This window comes from Grus americana, chromosome 2, assembly GCF_028858705.1.
Source record: "Grus americana isolate bGruAme1 chromosome 2, bGruAme1.mat, whole genome shotgun sequence".
Taxonomy (NCBI): domain Eukaryota; kingdom Metazoa; phylum Chordata; class Aves; order Gruiformes; family Gruidae; genus Grus; species Grus americana.
In genome coordinates, this window is record NC_072853.1 from 148,251,728 (window position 1) to 148,269,055 (window position 17,328).

The 17,328-nt window shown below is 38.6% G+C and overlaps 1 protein-coding gene across 9 annotated transcripts in view; it reads right to left on the bottom strand.

Moving 5' to 3' along the window:
- Window positions 1–3,788: 3,788 nt before the first annotated feature.
- The window catches only part of NEBL (nebulette), a 269,002-nt gene continuing 255,462 nt past the window's right edge, over window positions 3,789–17,328 (bottom strand). For all 9 annotated transcript variants that reach the window (XM_054814590.1, XM_054814589.1, XM_054814585.1 and 6 more), the window contains 2 exons: window positions 14,343–14,458; window positions 3,789–8,746 (listed from right to left, as the gene is read on the bottom strand). In XM_054814590.1, coding sequence (XP_054670565.1) covers window positions 8,570–8,746; window positions 14,343–14,458 — 293 coding nt within the window. In that variant the 3' untranslated portion in view covers window positions 3,789–8,569. The remainder of the gene's footprint in view (window positions 8,747–14,342; window positions 14,459–17,328) is intronic.

Below are 17,328 nucleotides of genomic sequence, written 5' to 3' on the forward strand. Positions count from 1 at the left end.
ATTCACTTTCTCCATTTCCATGTTGATGGAGGAATTGTTTAAGCTGCACAGCTAATTAGCTGATTATAAATAATTGTCATCTAATTCTTGCATTACTTTTCAACTGCTGGAGTAGAAATTAAAATGACAGTCTCTTGAATAGTTGGGTCATTCAAATAAATATATGAACTCAGTTCTCAGTTGAACCACTTGCCAGCAAGACTTGATATGTCATTTATCCCATCTAACTTGGGATATCCACACTGTATAATAGCTGCAGTCATCAAGGTCTGTCTGAACAGTCCCTTAGAGCCTAATTCATCTAACTCATTTCAGATGTATGCTTCCTAAGGTCAGTACAAGCTATGAAATTGGAAGATGTCAATGTCATCTTGAGTCAGGGGAAATATGTCAGGAAAAAGTGTTTCTTTTATAATGACATTTATTTATAGAAAGGCTGGATTTTGGTACAGATAATTGCGTCTCACAGAGATCCTATATCTGGTGAATTCATAACTAGCAGTGCTAGGAATTGAAGGGTTCCAGTAAGCAGGATAGTGCCTATCAACACAACTTCCACAATGAGCAACACACTACAGCTATATGGCATGGGACCTTCACTAACACTGATGGAGAGAGAAAGACTCCTGACTCAAGAGTTCAGCCCAGAATCAGGGATAACATAATGAAAATGCTAACCCTCTGAGGAAGAGAATGAACAAGAACTGATTTGGATATTGGTGAGACAGTAAAAAATGTGATCTCCCTCTTTTCTGAAATCAGCAGCTAGCTCAGAAGCAGCCAGAAGCACCCAGAGGCAAGGAGGGACAGTGAAAGCAGAGTCAAGAGGACACTTCACAGAGAATTACTCACAGCTGAGCCAACAGAAATGTGACACCCCTTGGGGTAAATGGGCACATGTCGATATTCTTTGAGTTCCGCTCGAAGGTCTTGACAGGAGAACAAGTAGGTGAGCCACACTACAGTTCCAATCCTGAATGCAGGAACTATTGAGGCCAGAGACTGGTCTGAAGGCCTGGCTGGACAGGCCCTGAGGCCACTGGGTTCAGTGACAGAGATGTCAGAGCCTGGCTAAAGAAGAGGAGGCAAAAGGCCAAGATGTACAGTGAAGCCCGTGTACAGCTGCTGGGGGAGGGAGAGCTTAATGGGGAGATAACACTGGCACTTTTCAAGCAATTTAAATTCTTCTTAGTGCCTTGAGAAGCCTCCTAAAAACATCTCCTTTGGGTCCTGGAAAAGCTGCTATCCAAAGCAACACAGTCCCGGAGGCTGTAAGCATGTCAAGAGAGGAAAGATGGAGGAGGAGGAAAACCACAGAAAAATAATGGCTTGAATAAAAGAACAATTACAAAATCTGCCAGCTGTTTGTGAAATCATTGAAAATGGATATTTATATGCCAAGCAATATTTTAAGAGCCAGATGGTAATACCTGGAGATCTCTCTTTGCAGACCCAAGTGGTCAAAGCCACAAGCCAGTAGTCGTCTGCATGAGAACAGGCCTCTCCGTATGTAGGTTTTATCAACAGCAGGCAGGTGGGAAAGGAACCAAAGTTAAAATATACAAAATCAAAGACTGCTTAGACTCTGTTTAGGACATAGTGCATAAATACGAATCTCTAGTTTCTGCTGTCATTGTTAAACTCGTGCCAAGCACCTAGCATATCATGCAGTATCAAATTTGTGCAGCAGGTGAGCTCTGCGGCACATCATCTCATCCTGGTCCTTACACACTTCAGAGTTAGTTAGTGCCATGGGACTCAATCTTCTGACTGTACACGAGGGATTTCCTTCCCACAGGGCATGAGAACATGCAGTTTAAACTGACAACTCGTTCCCTCTGCACTATCTGAAGTCTCATTTTCAGGAAGGATAAATTTGCCCTTATGAATGGCCTGCCGTTGGGATTCAGACTAGTTTCTCAAAAGCTGGACTACCCCATAGTCACTTCTAACGCTACAGCACAGACATTCAGCACAGAGACAGGCCAAGCACATCTACACAGTATTGCTCAGCTTTACAGATTAGTTGTTCAACCAGCACTCTCAGACATAGGGTTGACTTGTACTAAATCTCTGCAGCAAAACCTAAGAAATCTGTGGCTTTTCACTTTGGCCATGCCTTCCCATTCATATCATGCTACCTCCTTCCTCATGCCAATATTGCTGGTTTTGAGGTTGTACTAGATCACTGAAAGAATGATGATAAGAGGAATCATTTGGAAGAAAAAACCAAATCTGGATCATTTGATGATACCATTTCAGTGTGTCCCACAGGTAGCTTCATGGAAAGAAGAGAGAGGTACACTGCAGGACAGGACTGGAAACATGGTTGGGCTTGGTGGTTTGAGTGGGAGGAGGGAAGGCAGGCAGTACTTGTCACATGCCAATGCATTGGGTAACTCAGCACAGAGAACTATGTAAAATTAGCTTACTCTTGCTAATTAACACAACAGAGAAAATCAAAAGGCCAGTTCTGTGACAGAGCAGAAATGAGGGCCTCCTAAAAGCAGTGATAGCTAGAAACTCTCAACCTGTACAATATACAGCGTGGAGGGTCTCCATAGGACTTTAAAGTGCCAGTACATAGATCCCTTGATAATGGCACTCTATGGGGTCAGTAAAGACAGGAAAGCCTTCTTCATTTCATCCATTTGTTAGATTTGACACTGCAATTGAGTAAAGACATAGTCCTTCCGATGGCAAACACACAACTCCTACCAACTTCACATCAGTGGCTCTCAGGAGAAGAACCTTCATCTGAAATATATATTCAGTATAGAAATAGAAAATCAAGTACTCCAGTTGCTCTAGTAGATTATGGAGGGATTTACAAATAAAACAGATTCCAAGTGCTTGAGGTCCATTTTGGCAGCTCTTAAATTTTTTTTCTTATTGAAAACTGCTGTTTGCTACAGTATATATAAAGACTGAATTTTGCTATACTGGCAGCATTTCAATATATAAAAGCACCACAGAACACAGAATCAAAGCTCTGAAACTAATTAAACTTCACAGGAAATGCTAACATGTATTTCTTACGGAGAAGATTAGTGTGGTAGCAACTGTACATCACTTACCTAGAATGAACTAAACAGCTCCATTTGTAGCTGCCATTTGTCCTCATTCATTGTTAACAGCCTTCTTCAAACTAACACTTGATAAAAATTAAAAGATTCTAATGTGGTACATTGGACTGTACACTTAACAAATAAATAAAACATGGCCCTAAGCATAATAATCTTCTTCAACTACAGGCAGAGCAGTTCCAAGATACTTCTGGATTTTATTTTAACTTAAACTTTCTTACAATGTTGTAAAAATAAACTTGTGTAAGTGAATAAGGATAACACAAGAGCCACGTTTGTAAATAAAATTGTCTTAAAGAGGCCAATAATCCAATTTGTTCTCACTAGTACTGCACTGAGAGCACACCTAACCAAAGCAAACTGGTATCAGTTGAATCAGTGGACCTCCTTCACTTACTACCTGTGCTTATTTAAACCAACCAATGGACGTGGAACATAACTCACTGTTCTATCGAAGGGTTACGAATACAGACTGAAATAGCAAATTAACCCCCTGAGGAGAGGGCGCTTCTGAAATAAAATGGTGGTTTAGGAAACTATTTTCTGAGATCAAGCTTGAAGAATGATAGTGCTAAATATGACACGTAAGTTTGAAAACTCAAAGCATCCTTAGTTAAAACAACATACATCTTTGATAGCTTATATTAAGGGGTATGGTAGCTTTGCAGAGTATTGTTTATGAATATAATACATACATAGTGCTGGGTTTAATATTTTATTTGAATGACGTTTAATGTTATGCAAAATAAATTGTTATGTTACATCCACTGTGACATCAACTAAAATGTGAACTAGTTTGCATAGGTTAGTACTTTGGGCAGCATGATGTTGCTCTAGTCCACCAAGGCTTAAATATTCACAGTGTAGAGGAAGAAACAGGAATTAAAGTATTTCTACTAAAATATATTTTAATAGCTGGTGTTAACTTTCTGCATAACAAAAGCCAAATTAAGATGATACATCATATGATCCAAGAGTAAGTATATCTGTCCTTTGAAAAACAAGTGTTACCTTCATAACTGTATACTCCCAAATACAGTACAGTTTCGCAAAATAACTAAAACTTTACACACTTTAAAGCAAACATAAGCCAAACTGCACAGCGGTTCATTTTTGCTTTTTATATCACACTGCAAAAACCAACGGCTGAGAGAGTTTCCACATCATGCTAATCAATGTCAATACAGTCATTGCTGTCTTCCAATGCTCTAGCAATTTCTAATAGTAATATTAAATACACATGATTGAAATGCTACAGTATAGCTTATTTTCCCCCCTAAAATAATAATAATTAAACAAATGTCAACAACAACTGGATTACAACTTAAGTACAATATGCAAATTCTACTTATCAGACACAAGAAGCATATGAAATTCCTTTGAATATACTGTTGTAGTGCAGGCAGTTTAGGAAATATAGCTTTCAGGTTTTCTTTCAAAAGGAGAGATGGGGTTCCTATGGCATAAAGCTGGAGAAAATCACTAAAGCACTGCAAAATGGTTTATTTTTCTACAGCTCACCAGTACTTTGCATTTGCCAGCACATCAGTTTGGAGATCTTCTTTCAACAGCATCTTTCGTCTGTTTCAGTATATTATTTAAACATTTACTAACTAAAGCATATTCTGTAATTTAAATGGAGTGTTAATCAACATAATTAAAATCTAACATTTTATACCCTGTACCACTTTCTGCCAAAGACTTCTGTATTTGTCATTTCTTTTTCATTGTACAAGATGACATGCAGTCACTGTACAATAAAAACTAGAATTATTACCTTTCCAAGTATTGGAGACCTTCCATATCCCCGAGGAACACTCGGTAGGGACACATTTGTCAAAAATATAATCCATGGGAGGTGATTCTCTGTCAAATCCCAATCTGCTGAAGTGGTTTATGGTATGTCAAATGTAATCAAGAAAACCCTGTTTCATCAAGATTAAATGCTAATGTTCCATAATGAAAAATTACAACTGCAGTATCTGTAAGTAGCTTTGTTTAGAAAATGAAGATTAGCCGGGCAAGAAAGAGTAATGAAAAGCAAGGCACCCATTTGTTCTTGTGTATATGTATGGATATGCTCTATGTTGTTTTCTACATTTGTACTCGTGTTAGCAAGACTCACAGCACATTGCACCTTCTTTATTTCTAAAATGCTTAAAATGGGAATGTGTGGACTTCCAATCTGACCTTTGGAATCTTGGGAAATTTGGCTCCTTAAAAGTCTTCTCCTTTCCCCAGAAAAACATTGTCCACAGGAAGAAAGTGCAGTGAGGGGAACATGCTGTGGTAAAAAGGAATATATACTTGAAAGGTGACAAGACAGCATATAACATCTGTTCACCCCTATATCCCACTGCATGTAACAGGCTCCAACATACGCCTTGTAAAACCTGTGCTGGCACAGTTTAGTTGCTGAATTACTTTCCCTACCTTACAAATTTTAGATCTTAGAAACATTTTTATAATTGCACTCTGATAATTTTGGGCCTTTGATAGCATTGCTTAGAACAAAGCTGCATAATGACACAGTTCGTTTCATATCAAAAAGCAGGAACCATTGCATTGAACACAAATTACTAAGCATATACAACATAAAAACCTGACTACATGAATGAGTAACTTAAAACAGATCTTAATAATTCTACTGACATACTATCTCAAGAGAAATACCATTCAATACTGTTTTGTTTTCTTGACCTTTTTTATTTTGCAAATTGCTTTAGCTGCTTTGCCAGGCTAATGAATATTCAAAATTCATAAAGGAAATTTCATTTCCATTGTTTAGCATAACATAGTCCTCTAATGTCATCAAATGCTCATTTTCTGATTTACTTTTCACTATACATACAGCGTTCAACGCTGCAAGCCGTCTCCTCACTTAGGAAGAATGCTAGTGTATTTATAGGTGGAGACTTTCTTTTTTATAAGTCATTAAAATTGCAACTTGATGCAATAGATCTGTTCCCTATATTTCCTTTTATTCATATCTGGTTAACAAACTGACAACTTGTTTTTATTGTTGTCAGCATCACACAGCTAATAGAGCAGCACAGCAGCAAGCGATACCTAATTCTGCCTCAGGCATCATCAGGAAAATTTGCCAGCCTTGGCAAGATGGGATTCCTCTCCTTGCTGTTGATGGCTGGTGATGAAAACCAACACGGAAGCAGACTGCTTGTTTCAGAGCTTCTAGCTCTGCTTACCACATCAGCCTTTTGAAAAAGCCATTTGACTTGCAAAGCTTGCTAATTTAACGTGGAGGTCACCAGTAATGCATAAGGTCTGTTGCAGCAGCAGCTCTATATGCAAAACTTTCAAGAATTTTAAATGACAGCACTGTGACCCATACAGATGGCATATTTACAGTATCGCATCCCCGGTTTTAAAGCGCATTTTTTGATGTTAGATGCTCTTGGTCAGCTTTAGCCTTGAAATCAGACAGCTGACAAGAAAGCACAGGCAATTCCACAGTCGTGGACTTTTTTTAATTATTTTATTTAATGCGGTCATTCCGCCCTGTTTGGCAGCTGGGATCAGCCTCGTGTTAGCAACACCTAAAGAAAATTGCATAAGCTTTCCAATTCCTAATTGTATGCAAAAATACAACTAGGAAATATTTGCACTGACAATTTTCAGTTGACATAACAAATCCATACTGCCTTCCTTCTTTATTCTTTAAATAGATATGCAGGCTAGCTTACTTTATGAAATGAGAAATACAAAATTGTCTATAAACTCTATATTTAATTCTACTTTAAAAATTTCAGAAATGGAAGAAAGCCAGCACAGGCTCAACACTCTGAGAGCTACTGCAAAATTAACTTCTCTAACACATGGCTGACCACTACAAATAATACTGTCAGCAAAAACGTTTTCTTCCTTACATATGCATGTGTCCACATAAGTGAGTTCCCACGTGAATCTTTAACTTTTTTGTCCTTCCTCCCAGAGTTTCTCCCCGGGAGGGAAGGTGGCACCCTCCTGGCACCCAGTCAAACCAAAAGCAACTTCCCTGTGACCCAAGCCTGGTGACACAGTCCCTCTTACAGGTCCATTACGTCACCGGTTATTTGATTCTCTCCTCAGTCTCACAGACCAAGACCTGGATCTCTCAGTTCTGATCATAAGTTAATGGACACCAAATAGCGTATGTGAAGGGTTGTCAGCAAAACATTTTTACTGTTTTCTAGGGATGGCTAAACTGAAGCATGATGGCATAGGGTATGTTGGACTCGTTTGGTTAGTTTTCCCTTCGGTGTCAGTTATAAGATTAACTTAGTAAAAGAAAACATAATATTTCTCCATCATTGATCATTCGGTAAGCATACAACCCACTGTTGGATCACCACGATTTTTGGAGGAAACTGAAGCAACAGGCCATTGAGCTGAAATGCACTACAATAACCAGAGCTCTTCTCCATTCCTCAAAGGAGGTGCGAGTATTTCTGCAGCAGGGGTAGGTACATTAGCTCATCAGCAAAGCAGCCATTAAGCGAGTTACCTGTGGTGAGGAGGAGGGATGCTGCCTGCAGGCTTCGTGTGACTGCACAGCACTGGGGCCTCACACAGGCTATTTATTTACAGCAGTGCAGGGGAAGGTAAAGGAACTAACATGTATTGGTTGTACATTGCCCTAATGGAAGTTTCTATTTAAATGCTAAGTATTATCAGAAGGAAACAGAAGAGTTGACAGGTTTTATACTCTAGATAGTCTGTGCAAGGAATTTTCTGTGTAAAAGATACTGAAGAACCATGAATCCAGGCATAGATCTAACTGATGGACTGGGATGCAAGCAAAGCTGATAGAAGAGGTCACTGTGGAAAATAAGAGAAAATGGGTAATCCAGGAATAAATGTGGGTATGTAAGAGTCAGGAAATTTTTGCTGTCGGAATAGACCTGTTTACTGTAAGGCTGCTGGGCAGTAGGGGGTTTGTGTTTGTTTTCTTTTAGTAGCATACTACTTGTCATTATTTCAAATGATTGAATTATCTACTCAGCATTTTAATTTTTATTAGGATGCTAACTGCTCAAACATTAAACACCTCCCTGATAATTTGAAGATGTGTTCAAACTCAGTGTGTTAACTTCCTGTGACTTCAGAGTGCCATAAGAACTGAATCGCTTTTATGGTTGTTATTATATAGAGAAATAATGTCTTAGAGGTGTAGGGAAAAGGTATTTCCCCTTTACAGCTAATTGACTGAAATTTTTGTAGGACTGGCAGCACCAGGCTTCCATATATGTTTTTCGTTTTGAGGGAGCACTATTATAAGCAATGCTGTTTTCAAAGCTCTGAGCTTCTTGTTGATTATTTATCTTTACTTTAAAGGACTCTAAATTGGATTCTGAGTGAGAATGCAGACTGTTAGAGCAGTGATGAAGTAATGAACATGTACTCTTAAAAGATTCTTCTGACTTTTTCTAAAAGGTTAGATTTTGAGTAAATCATAATAAAGCTCAAAGGACTAGAGACAAAAATTAGTTAACAAACTCAATGTAATTTGCTGGAAGCATTCCTGTTTTCCCAGTTCTCTGAACAGTACCATACATCCAGCCATCATCAATTGGTTGCACATTGATGATATAATCACCATCCCTGAAGGAAACTTCATCTTCATCTTGAGCACTGTAGTCATACATAGCTCTGTATGTTCTCTGTTGAAGGAAAGAAAACAAGGCTGTAAAGTCTCAAGACTAAACAGAGATAGATTCCTTCTCCGCTTTGCACAAAGAAAATGAAAAGAGCAAGATAAAGAACAGAGGGAGCAAGGCACAGAGAGAAATCACGAGTTACCTGTTGAAAAGAAACAGTACGCCCTCCACCCTGTCAAATATACAGTGAATACAGCCCCTTTTTCTGAATATCAAAATAATTACTTTTGTGAACCTATATTGTCCAAAGTCCTCATACAAACATATTCCAAGCCATTTGCTGCCTCTTGGAATATTGCAGCTGTTGTTTCATATATTCACTAATAACAGCTCATTACATCCAGCCATGGCTAGCTGTGCTTCTGCTCCCTATTTGCATGATTCCCAAATTGCTTCTCCTGTGTTTTCACTACAGAAAAGAAATAAAATCTTCATCCAGGTCATTAACTCTGCCATCTCACAGAATGTCCTTCATTTCATTAGGATTTTACCCCAAATTAAGAATTAGGAATATATTATTATCTAATGAAAAAAAAAAGACAAACAAGATTTAAATAAGTCTGCAAAAATAATTTTTATGAATACTCATTTTTGCATGCCCAGATAAAAGATTGATCTAAACAGAACGTGCAGTCCTATCACTAGTTAAGTCAAATCTCTCTACACCTCTGTGCACTGTAAGCCAAGATTTCAAATTTTTTTTAATTTATTTCCACTCATAACCAATAAAATGCTATCATTTACTGAAATTCAAAGTGGATTTTCAAACTCAAAGGGAACAGTCTCCCCTTGTATGTTAACAGCAGAACAAAACTAGCTCATTTTAGAATTCCCAGGAGTACTTTATTTTCCTTACCCTGTCTCTCAACAGAAGTCAAGATCAGTTCAAGCATCACTGATAATATTCAATTTCCATACCAGTAATTTTTGATATGTCACCGTATCTAGCTGATTTTTTCTGGTACAATGATTTTAAGAGAAAAAAAGGTAAAAACAGTCAAAGTTTGAGTTAATGCCTAATATTATTGTCTAAACCTTTTAAGAGACACCAAACTTTGTTCTGCTTCCCAGCCCAGGAAACCAACTCTGGATTAGCTTTAATCCATCTCATATATGGGTTTTTAATAAAATTATTTGCAGAAAAAATGGAGATTCCTCCATACACAGAGAGCAGGCCATTTGTGACATGTTGGAAATGTGGGATCATCTAATCCAAACACTATAGGGCAACTCATTATTATTGTTCCCATGCTAGAAATACACTTTTGATCTTAATTCTGCCTTTATCATTGGTACAGCAGATTAAACACTACAGAGGAATCAACTCCTGGTTAAACACTGGAGACCACTACCTTTCCTGACAAGCCCACTTCAAACTGTATTTGAATCTTGCTCTGTATAATTGTTCTCTGCCGTGTCTTGTAATGCTGCTGCACTGCAGGCTGTGACCAAGAGCGATTTTTCACCCAGAGGTATGTGGTTTCTTGGTGGTTCTTTAATGTCTTCCAAGGATTCATGGAAGGTGATGGGAAAAAAAGCATGATGTTTATGCACTAAATCAAAGCAACTAGTTGGGAAGGTTCTATCATCACTGAAAATTCCTCAAAGATTCACAAACTTGAAAACTAGTGCTTGGAAGGCCCTAAGGAATGGTCTCTGCCTTTGAGAATCTTACTTTTTCCAACTATTTCAACTGATCTCTCCACTAAGCCTTGAAACTAACTTAAAAAAAAAAAAAAAAAAAAAAAGTGAAAAATATGCTATTACAACCAGCTCAGCAGCAGTTAATCCTTTAAACAATTTATTTCAAAAAAGGCCCATTGAAGAAAAATGGTAGTAAGTCCATATCTCGCATAAGGCAGAGAATAGATTTTCCTCTGAGCCATGCTTATATGTCTCCCTTAAAAGGGCAAAGACTGGGGGTAGAGATTAAATGTTTTATTAAACTAACATAGAATTGGAAAAAAACAGAGAAGTTTTTGCTCACCCAGAAGGATGCTCACTCATCCTTAGAACATCATGGTATAGGACATACTACTGCTGTCTCCTTTAAGGCAGCTTGACTACATCACTGTGGTGGCACAGTTGTGAGGACAAGCTGGTAATTTCAAACTTTAAAAAAAATTTATTAGGACCCTAAATGCTGCTGAGAAACCTAAATTTATGGCCTTGACACCTAATTAGGTGCTAAATGGCTGTCAGGAGAAATCTCCATAATAATCCTGTTAGCATTTAATGCCTAATTATCACTTCAGAGTGTAGTCTGGGCTATATAATTGAGAATTACAATGCTTAAAGGACTCAAAGCAGGGATTTTTAAAATGCATTTTAGTGAATTATTCCTCTGTCAGTAGTGAGTTTAGCAGGTACTGAGAGCACAAGAGGGTATAAAAAAAAGGTTGGGGTTTTGTAAAACAGTCAAATACTCACTTATGTCCCACCTCCTCAACGGTCTAACTTGCAGCTACTGCTTAGACAGAACAGTAAGTCTTGTGCATATGAAATACTGAAGCCCAGCTCTCATATTCCCAGCTCCCCAGCCAGATGTGAGCTGACAGGTGCATATTTCCACTTCATCCACCAGCTTACACTTATTCTATGGACTGCTCCTTGCAAGGAAAAGTACCTGTTGCAGCATCCTTCACATAGAACAGCTATCAAGGAAAGCAAATTTGCAATCTCGGTTTTGTTTTCCTACTTTTATCTAACTACCACTTTTATCTAAAGATGTGAGAACACCCTGTTATCTTCCAAAGAGGCAAACAGCCTTCAGGGGTCTGTTATAAAACATTCTGTACTCTGAGAAACAATTAAATTCAGCCCATTATGCAGAACTGCTTATAGAAAGTGAGCGAAAGTTCAGAAAATAACATAATTTATCCAGGAAAAAAAAATATCGACCCAGAGACTGTCTTAGGATTATGCTCAACGTTAAATAAACCAGAATCTGAAAATTTAGAAATTAGAAAATTTCTGTTTCTCAGTATAGGAAATCGGTGGACGTGATTATAAAATGAACTTAGGTCTTTTGGGGAACCTGATTTGATAACAGTGCAACAAACGGGCTGAAAGGAGTAGGTTTTACTACAGCAGCTAAATCTCCAATGTCCCCACTCTGACATAACCCATGGGATCTTAATCACTCTTGCCCTAGAGATGTCCTGGCAAAACTCAGGCACTTATGGGTGACTTTGTCACCTTCATTGCTTTTAGTTAAGTCTCGAAGACTGCTTGTGCTTTGAGACCAGTATTGAGGCTGGGATTTCTTTCCTCCCGTGTCTCTCCCTTCTTCCTTTCTTATCTTCTTTTTCCCCTCTGCCAGGCTTAGCCAGACAAGGCTGCATCTCTGGCAGTACTGCTCCAAGCCCGGACACAAACAGGCAGCTGAAAGCAATGAATCTAACATTGTGTATGCTCGTCAGACCTCCTAGGGCATGTCCACACTGCATTTAAAAAGCACTCCAAGGCTGCCTTCCATCTTCAGTCTGTGCAAATAGCTACACTTAAATGCATCCCCAACCAGAGGTTTCCCCCAGCACACATGGGGAACCCCTTGTGCCATCCCAACAGCCGAGTGTAACATGGCCAGCACTCCTGGATGGGCTGCACAAGCTAAAGGAAAGATAGTCTTTTGATGTGAAGGTGGAATGACAAGGGTCAGAGTGCCAGGTTTCTAGCTGCAGCTGAGATGCCTCTTATCACCCCGTCTATCACATTCAGTCTTCCTCACCAGACTGGCAAGTTAGCAGTCAGCACCAGGCCAGCAGTCCTTGATTTTTTCCCTCTGGAAATGTTTGGGATTTATTGTCTTCAAGGAAACCCATTCAGCCTTTAACAGCAACAAGATCCATTTGAACTATGATGTTTTCTGTTTCCTTTTTTCCTGTGATAAACAGCTATTATCACTTAAAAGAATGCCAAATGACACCAGTTTCACAAAAGGGTAAGAAATCCTGTTGAAAGGAGACACTCAGTCAATCCTTTATTTTTTAAATGCTTTAACTTCACTTCTTTCCTTTCCCTATTACCTTTGCATTCCCAGTTCTGGAAAGAGAGGCAAATGATGATTCTCACGATGATTGAAATTATGTTTCAACTGGTAGCCCACCAGGTAAGTCACTGGGAGCCAGCGATATCAGGGAAATAGTAGCCATCTACCTCCCCAGACAGCTGCAACGGCTGCCAAGTGCATTTCAAGATTTGCAGGCATCGCCATTCTCTGTCTGCTGGATTTGAAGGCTTCTTTGCTCCCCAGTGACTAGCAAATCTCCTGGCAAAGCACAGGCTTCCAGGTCTCCCACTCTGGCCCTTTTGGAAAGCAGCCAGCTCCCCAAGAACTTTGTGATATCCTTGGACATTAACGGTTGATTCCAGCATCAGCTGCCTCACAGCTGTCATGCAGGTGTCCAAAGAGTTTCCCAGGTTACTGGATCACCCAAAGATGCAGGTATCTGGATCCCAGACTTCCCGGCACGTCACCCCCCTCAGCCCCCAAGCAGCTGAGAAACTGGCAAGCCTGAAAGCACCCAAACCTCGCAGAATGCCATGATCTTTACAATATAAAATGCCATGGAGTTTCAGTCTCAAAGAAAAATGCAAGTTTCAGATAATCTTGAAAACAGGTTTTTTCAGCTCAGCAAGCTCTAAGTTTGGTTCATAATTAAATATTTCTTCATCTCTAAATGGTAACAGAGGTAGTGAATAAACATCCATTCAAAATAGTTTAAACTTCAAAATTACAAGTCCATGTTTTTAAGGTAAAAGGTGACTGGATCTGAACCATGAAATCGCTAGGCAGTGATATGATTAAAAAAATATTATAACCATTACAACTGAACTTGATATCTGAAGAGTTCAAAAAGAAAAAAGAAACTCAATTTCCTAAAAACCCCAGCTGAAAACCCATTCAGCTCTCCTTCCATGACCAGTTACTTCTAAAACAAAATATTCACTCCAGCTTTACCTTCCCATCCACCACAACTAAGAACTTCATAACTGTGGCCATGGTTTCATGATAAAGCTTCTTCTCAGTCGCCCAGCAGTATAACTCGATTTGGATCAGGCATGAATGGGTGCGTGACTGTTCTGTTGAATTAGAAAATGCACACCAATATGGAGCCTGAGCTAGCATTACACAAGCAGAGATGAGTAATATGGATAGGCACAAAGCCCGTTAGTACAAAATCAGCACGTCAAAAAATTTTAAACAAATTTAAACCAACGGAGTGATTTTAAGAGATCAGTCATTTTCATCCAGTGCTGGGAGCCTGAATTCATCACAGAGCATAACATCAAAGCTCAGCCTGTGAAATACTGTCCAAGTGTTTACTATTTGTCTTAGCAAGTAGAAGATTCAGTTATTTCTCTGCCTTCTGGAGATCATAAATGATTTTTTTAAATGCATTCTGACAAAAGTTCTTGCCACTGCCCTCAGTCACTTAATCTTTTTTATACATGAGGACTATACATTTAGGACTAGGACAGTCAAATAGTCCAAATATACAATTCAAGGGGACCAATTCATTCATATTTAAGAGATTTCACAACAGCTGATGATGTTGCTTACCAAATAAAATTGTTCTTTAAATCAAATACTCACCAGACCTGCTGAATGAGGCTGTGAATGCATGGACCTCATGGATGACATACTGGTCTGGTGCATGTATCCATATCCTTGGGACTGGCTTTGCTGATACGCCCCAGGGAGAACAGGGGCTGTGTGTTAAAGAAATACAGACATATTAATGTAAGTTTAAAAAAAAAGTCCTTATCTAGCATTTTGTAAAAACTGTAGATTATTTGCATTGTAAATAACAATTCCTCATTATGAGACAGTTCAGAATGATTTTCACATACAACTTAAGGCTTTCCATAGGTTGAATCACACACAAATGTAGCCAAAGCTATAGCAATATATCCACAAACACTATCAAGGTTAGTTGGAAGGAAAAGCTTAATGTAGAAGTCTGACCACAAAATGGCATACAAACGTCATCTTGAGCCTGAGACACCTCTAACTCGATTTTGACACTGCCATAGATGACACACTAAATATCATATTCCATAAGCTGCCATTTTAATAAGGAAAGATTGATGAAAAAAGCTATATACTAATACAGTTTGGGAATGTCTCAGTAGAAATTTTCCACAATTAATTGCTAACTTATTGCAAACTAACTCTTATTTATTGAGCTATGAACAAAGAAGGACTGTCATTCACAGGAAGAGACAGAAATGTAAAAAAGTGAGCCCACGGTTGGGTTTCTTAGTTTATTCTGATTCCATCAACATACTTAGCCAAATATAGAGAGATCAATGGCTACTGAAATCTTTCCAAGAGCTGTTGAAAGAGTTAATACAATCAACATGGACTCCCTACCTCTATTGGTCACTAGGAAGGCATTTGTAAACTTCCACATCTGTTCCAATATCCTACCTCAGCAACAGACCAAATCAGTATGTGTTAAAAACATGTTTGATCAAAAATCTGTGAGAAATAAGCACAACATAGGCAACTATCCACTATTTTCCCAGCAAGCCCAAGAAGCATTTTAAAAGCAAAATTAAGAGACTGAAGCGCTTTTCAGAATCTAATGATTAAAAGTTTAGTCACTGCATATCCATGCATGTTTTGCCAGACTCTGGCAAGCTCTGAGAATAAAGATTTCTGGCTTGTATGGAGGTTATTAAGACATCTCCCACTGTTATTTACCAGATTTTTTTTACTAGTTTTACTAGTTCAACTGCAAATTCATTTAGCTTCACTGCAAAGAAAATGCATTTCTGTTGATACTTCTTCAAGTGGTCCATTTAGCCGGTATTCTAACTCCTCTGACAAAAGCCATCTTTTGCTTACAGGAGATTAAGCCCGTGCAGCCTCAGTCAAAAATCTTCAGACATGGAATCAATCAGCAGTCCAATACTTTCTGAGATACATCGCACAGGCTTGCTAGGAAGTGAAGAACCACTTCTGAAGCATTCATCACACACAGATTCAAAAAGAAGCAAAGATGCAGGATTTAATGAGGTTCAATGTGTGGAAGGACCCAGGACTTGTAAAATGAAAAGATACAGGAGAAGCAGGAAACAACCAATAAAAAAAAAATTATATCTATATAAAAGCAGTATTTGTATTTGCAGTAATAATACTCTGTCCTTGTCTGCTTCTTGAGTGATCAGGACAATAAATGTGTGTGAAAAAGGATTACTGAGAAAATGTTTGCTGAACTATTTCAGAAAGAAAGGTCAACCTTGTGCTTTCAGCAAGGTGTTTTACCTATCCTGCTTCCCCAAATAACAATATAATTGTTTTCAATAAAGTTTTTTCTTAAAACATCCATTTAGTTTTAGTTAGCATATTCAAATGCGCTAAGTATGTAATTACAATGTGGGATGTTATTTTTTGCTCTACTGTATTTGTAAAGATAAGTAACTAGGGTTTTTCTGATTTAGAAAACATGTTTCAAACTATTGTAATGAATAGATTGCTTTGTTAAGTGAGTGAAATTAAAGCAATACACAGTCAGATGCAATACTGGAACACGATGAATAATGGATATTTTAGAAGTGCCAAGTTCATTCTAATGACATATGAGTACAAAGACATTTTTAAAGCAGTTTAATCATCAGAGAATTGCTGCTCGTTAACATGTTCACAGGATTATCATGCATTAAGTGAATAGTCCTAAGTAGTTCATCAAATAATTTATGTTTCAGTGTTGTTACAAGCTATTTCTACATGACCAGATGTAGCCCTTCATGAGAAAATAGAGAAAAACATAATTTAATCAAAGGTTCTGTGATCAAGCCGGAATGAATATATTTTGCCTAATTCACCACCAGCATAAACATAGGTCAGTTCATAGAAGTCTCATCTCTTCATGCTAGTAGTAAATTGGTTATGTGCGTTGAAAACTGAGCACAGCTTGAACTTTTTAACTTAACAGAAGGTAGCATCTTAAGCCAACACTGGCTGCTGGTCAGTCGGCACCCTGCCTGCTCCGCAGCGATAAAGAGCTAGTAGTAGCTTTTCCCTGGTCCCTGGCAGGGGCAGACACCCTGAGGGTCCCTTTCTTCTTCCTGAGAGAAGCAAAGACACTAGTAGAAGCTTTTCAGTCTCGATTCCTTCTCCCCAAAACAGATCTTTCTCAATTTCTACCAATCATCCCTTGCCAATGGAAGTCAGCAAGCCTACTGATGGTCAGCTTCATTATAGCCTCCAAATCATCAGGTTTATTTTGGGGAGGATAACCCATATCTCCTGCCTCTGCGACAACTGTCAGCAGCAGGTCTGAGACGCGCTTTCCTCTTTTGCCATTAGCTTCTCGCAAGCTGAGAGAATTCTGTCAAACTGTCTCGGAGAACCCGTTTGTTAATTTACCTGCAATGATGGAAACGGTAAGCCCAGGGAAATAAAACAGTTCTTCCAAAGCAGAAGAAATTTTGGGAAGCATTAGAAGCTGAAGTATTAGGAAGAGATTCTATACAAACACAAAGAAGGAGTTTTGAGGATTCCACAGGTTCGTTAATTATCTTTCAGTCTTTTATTTAGGTAGCATATGTATCAGCATATATATCAACACATA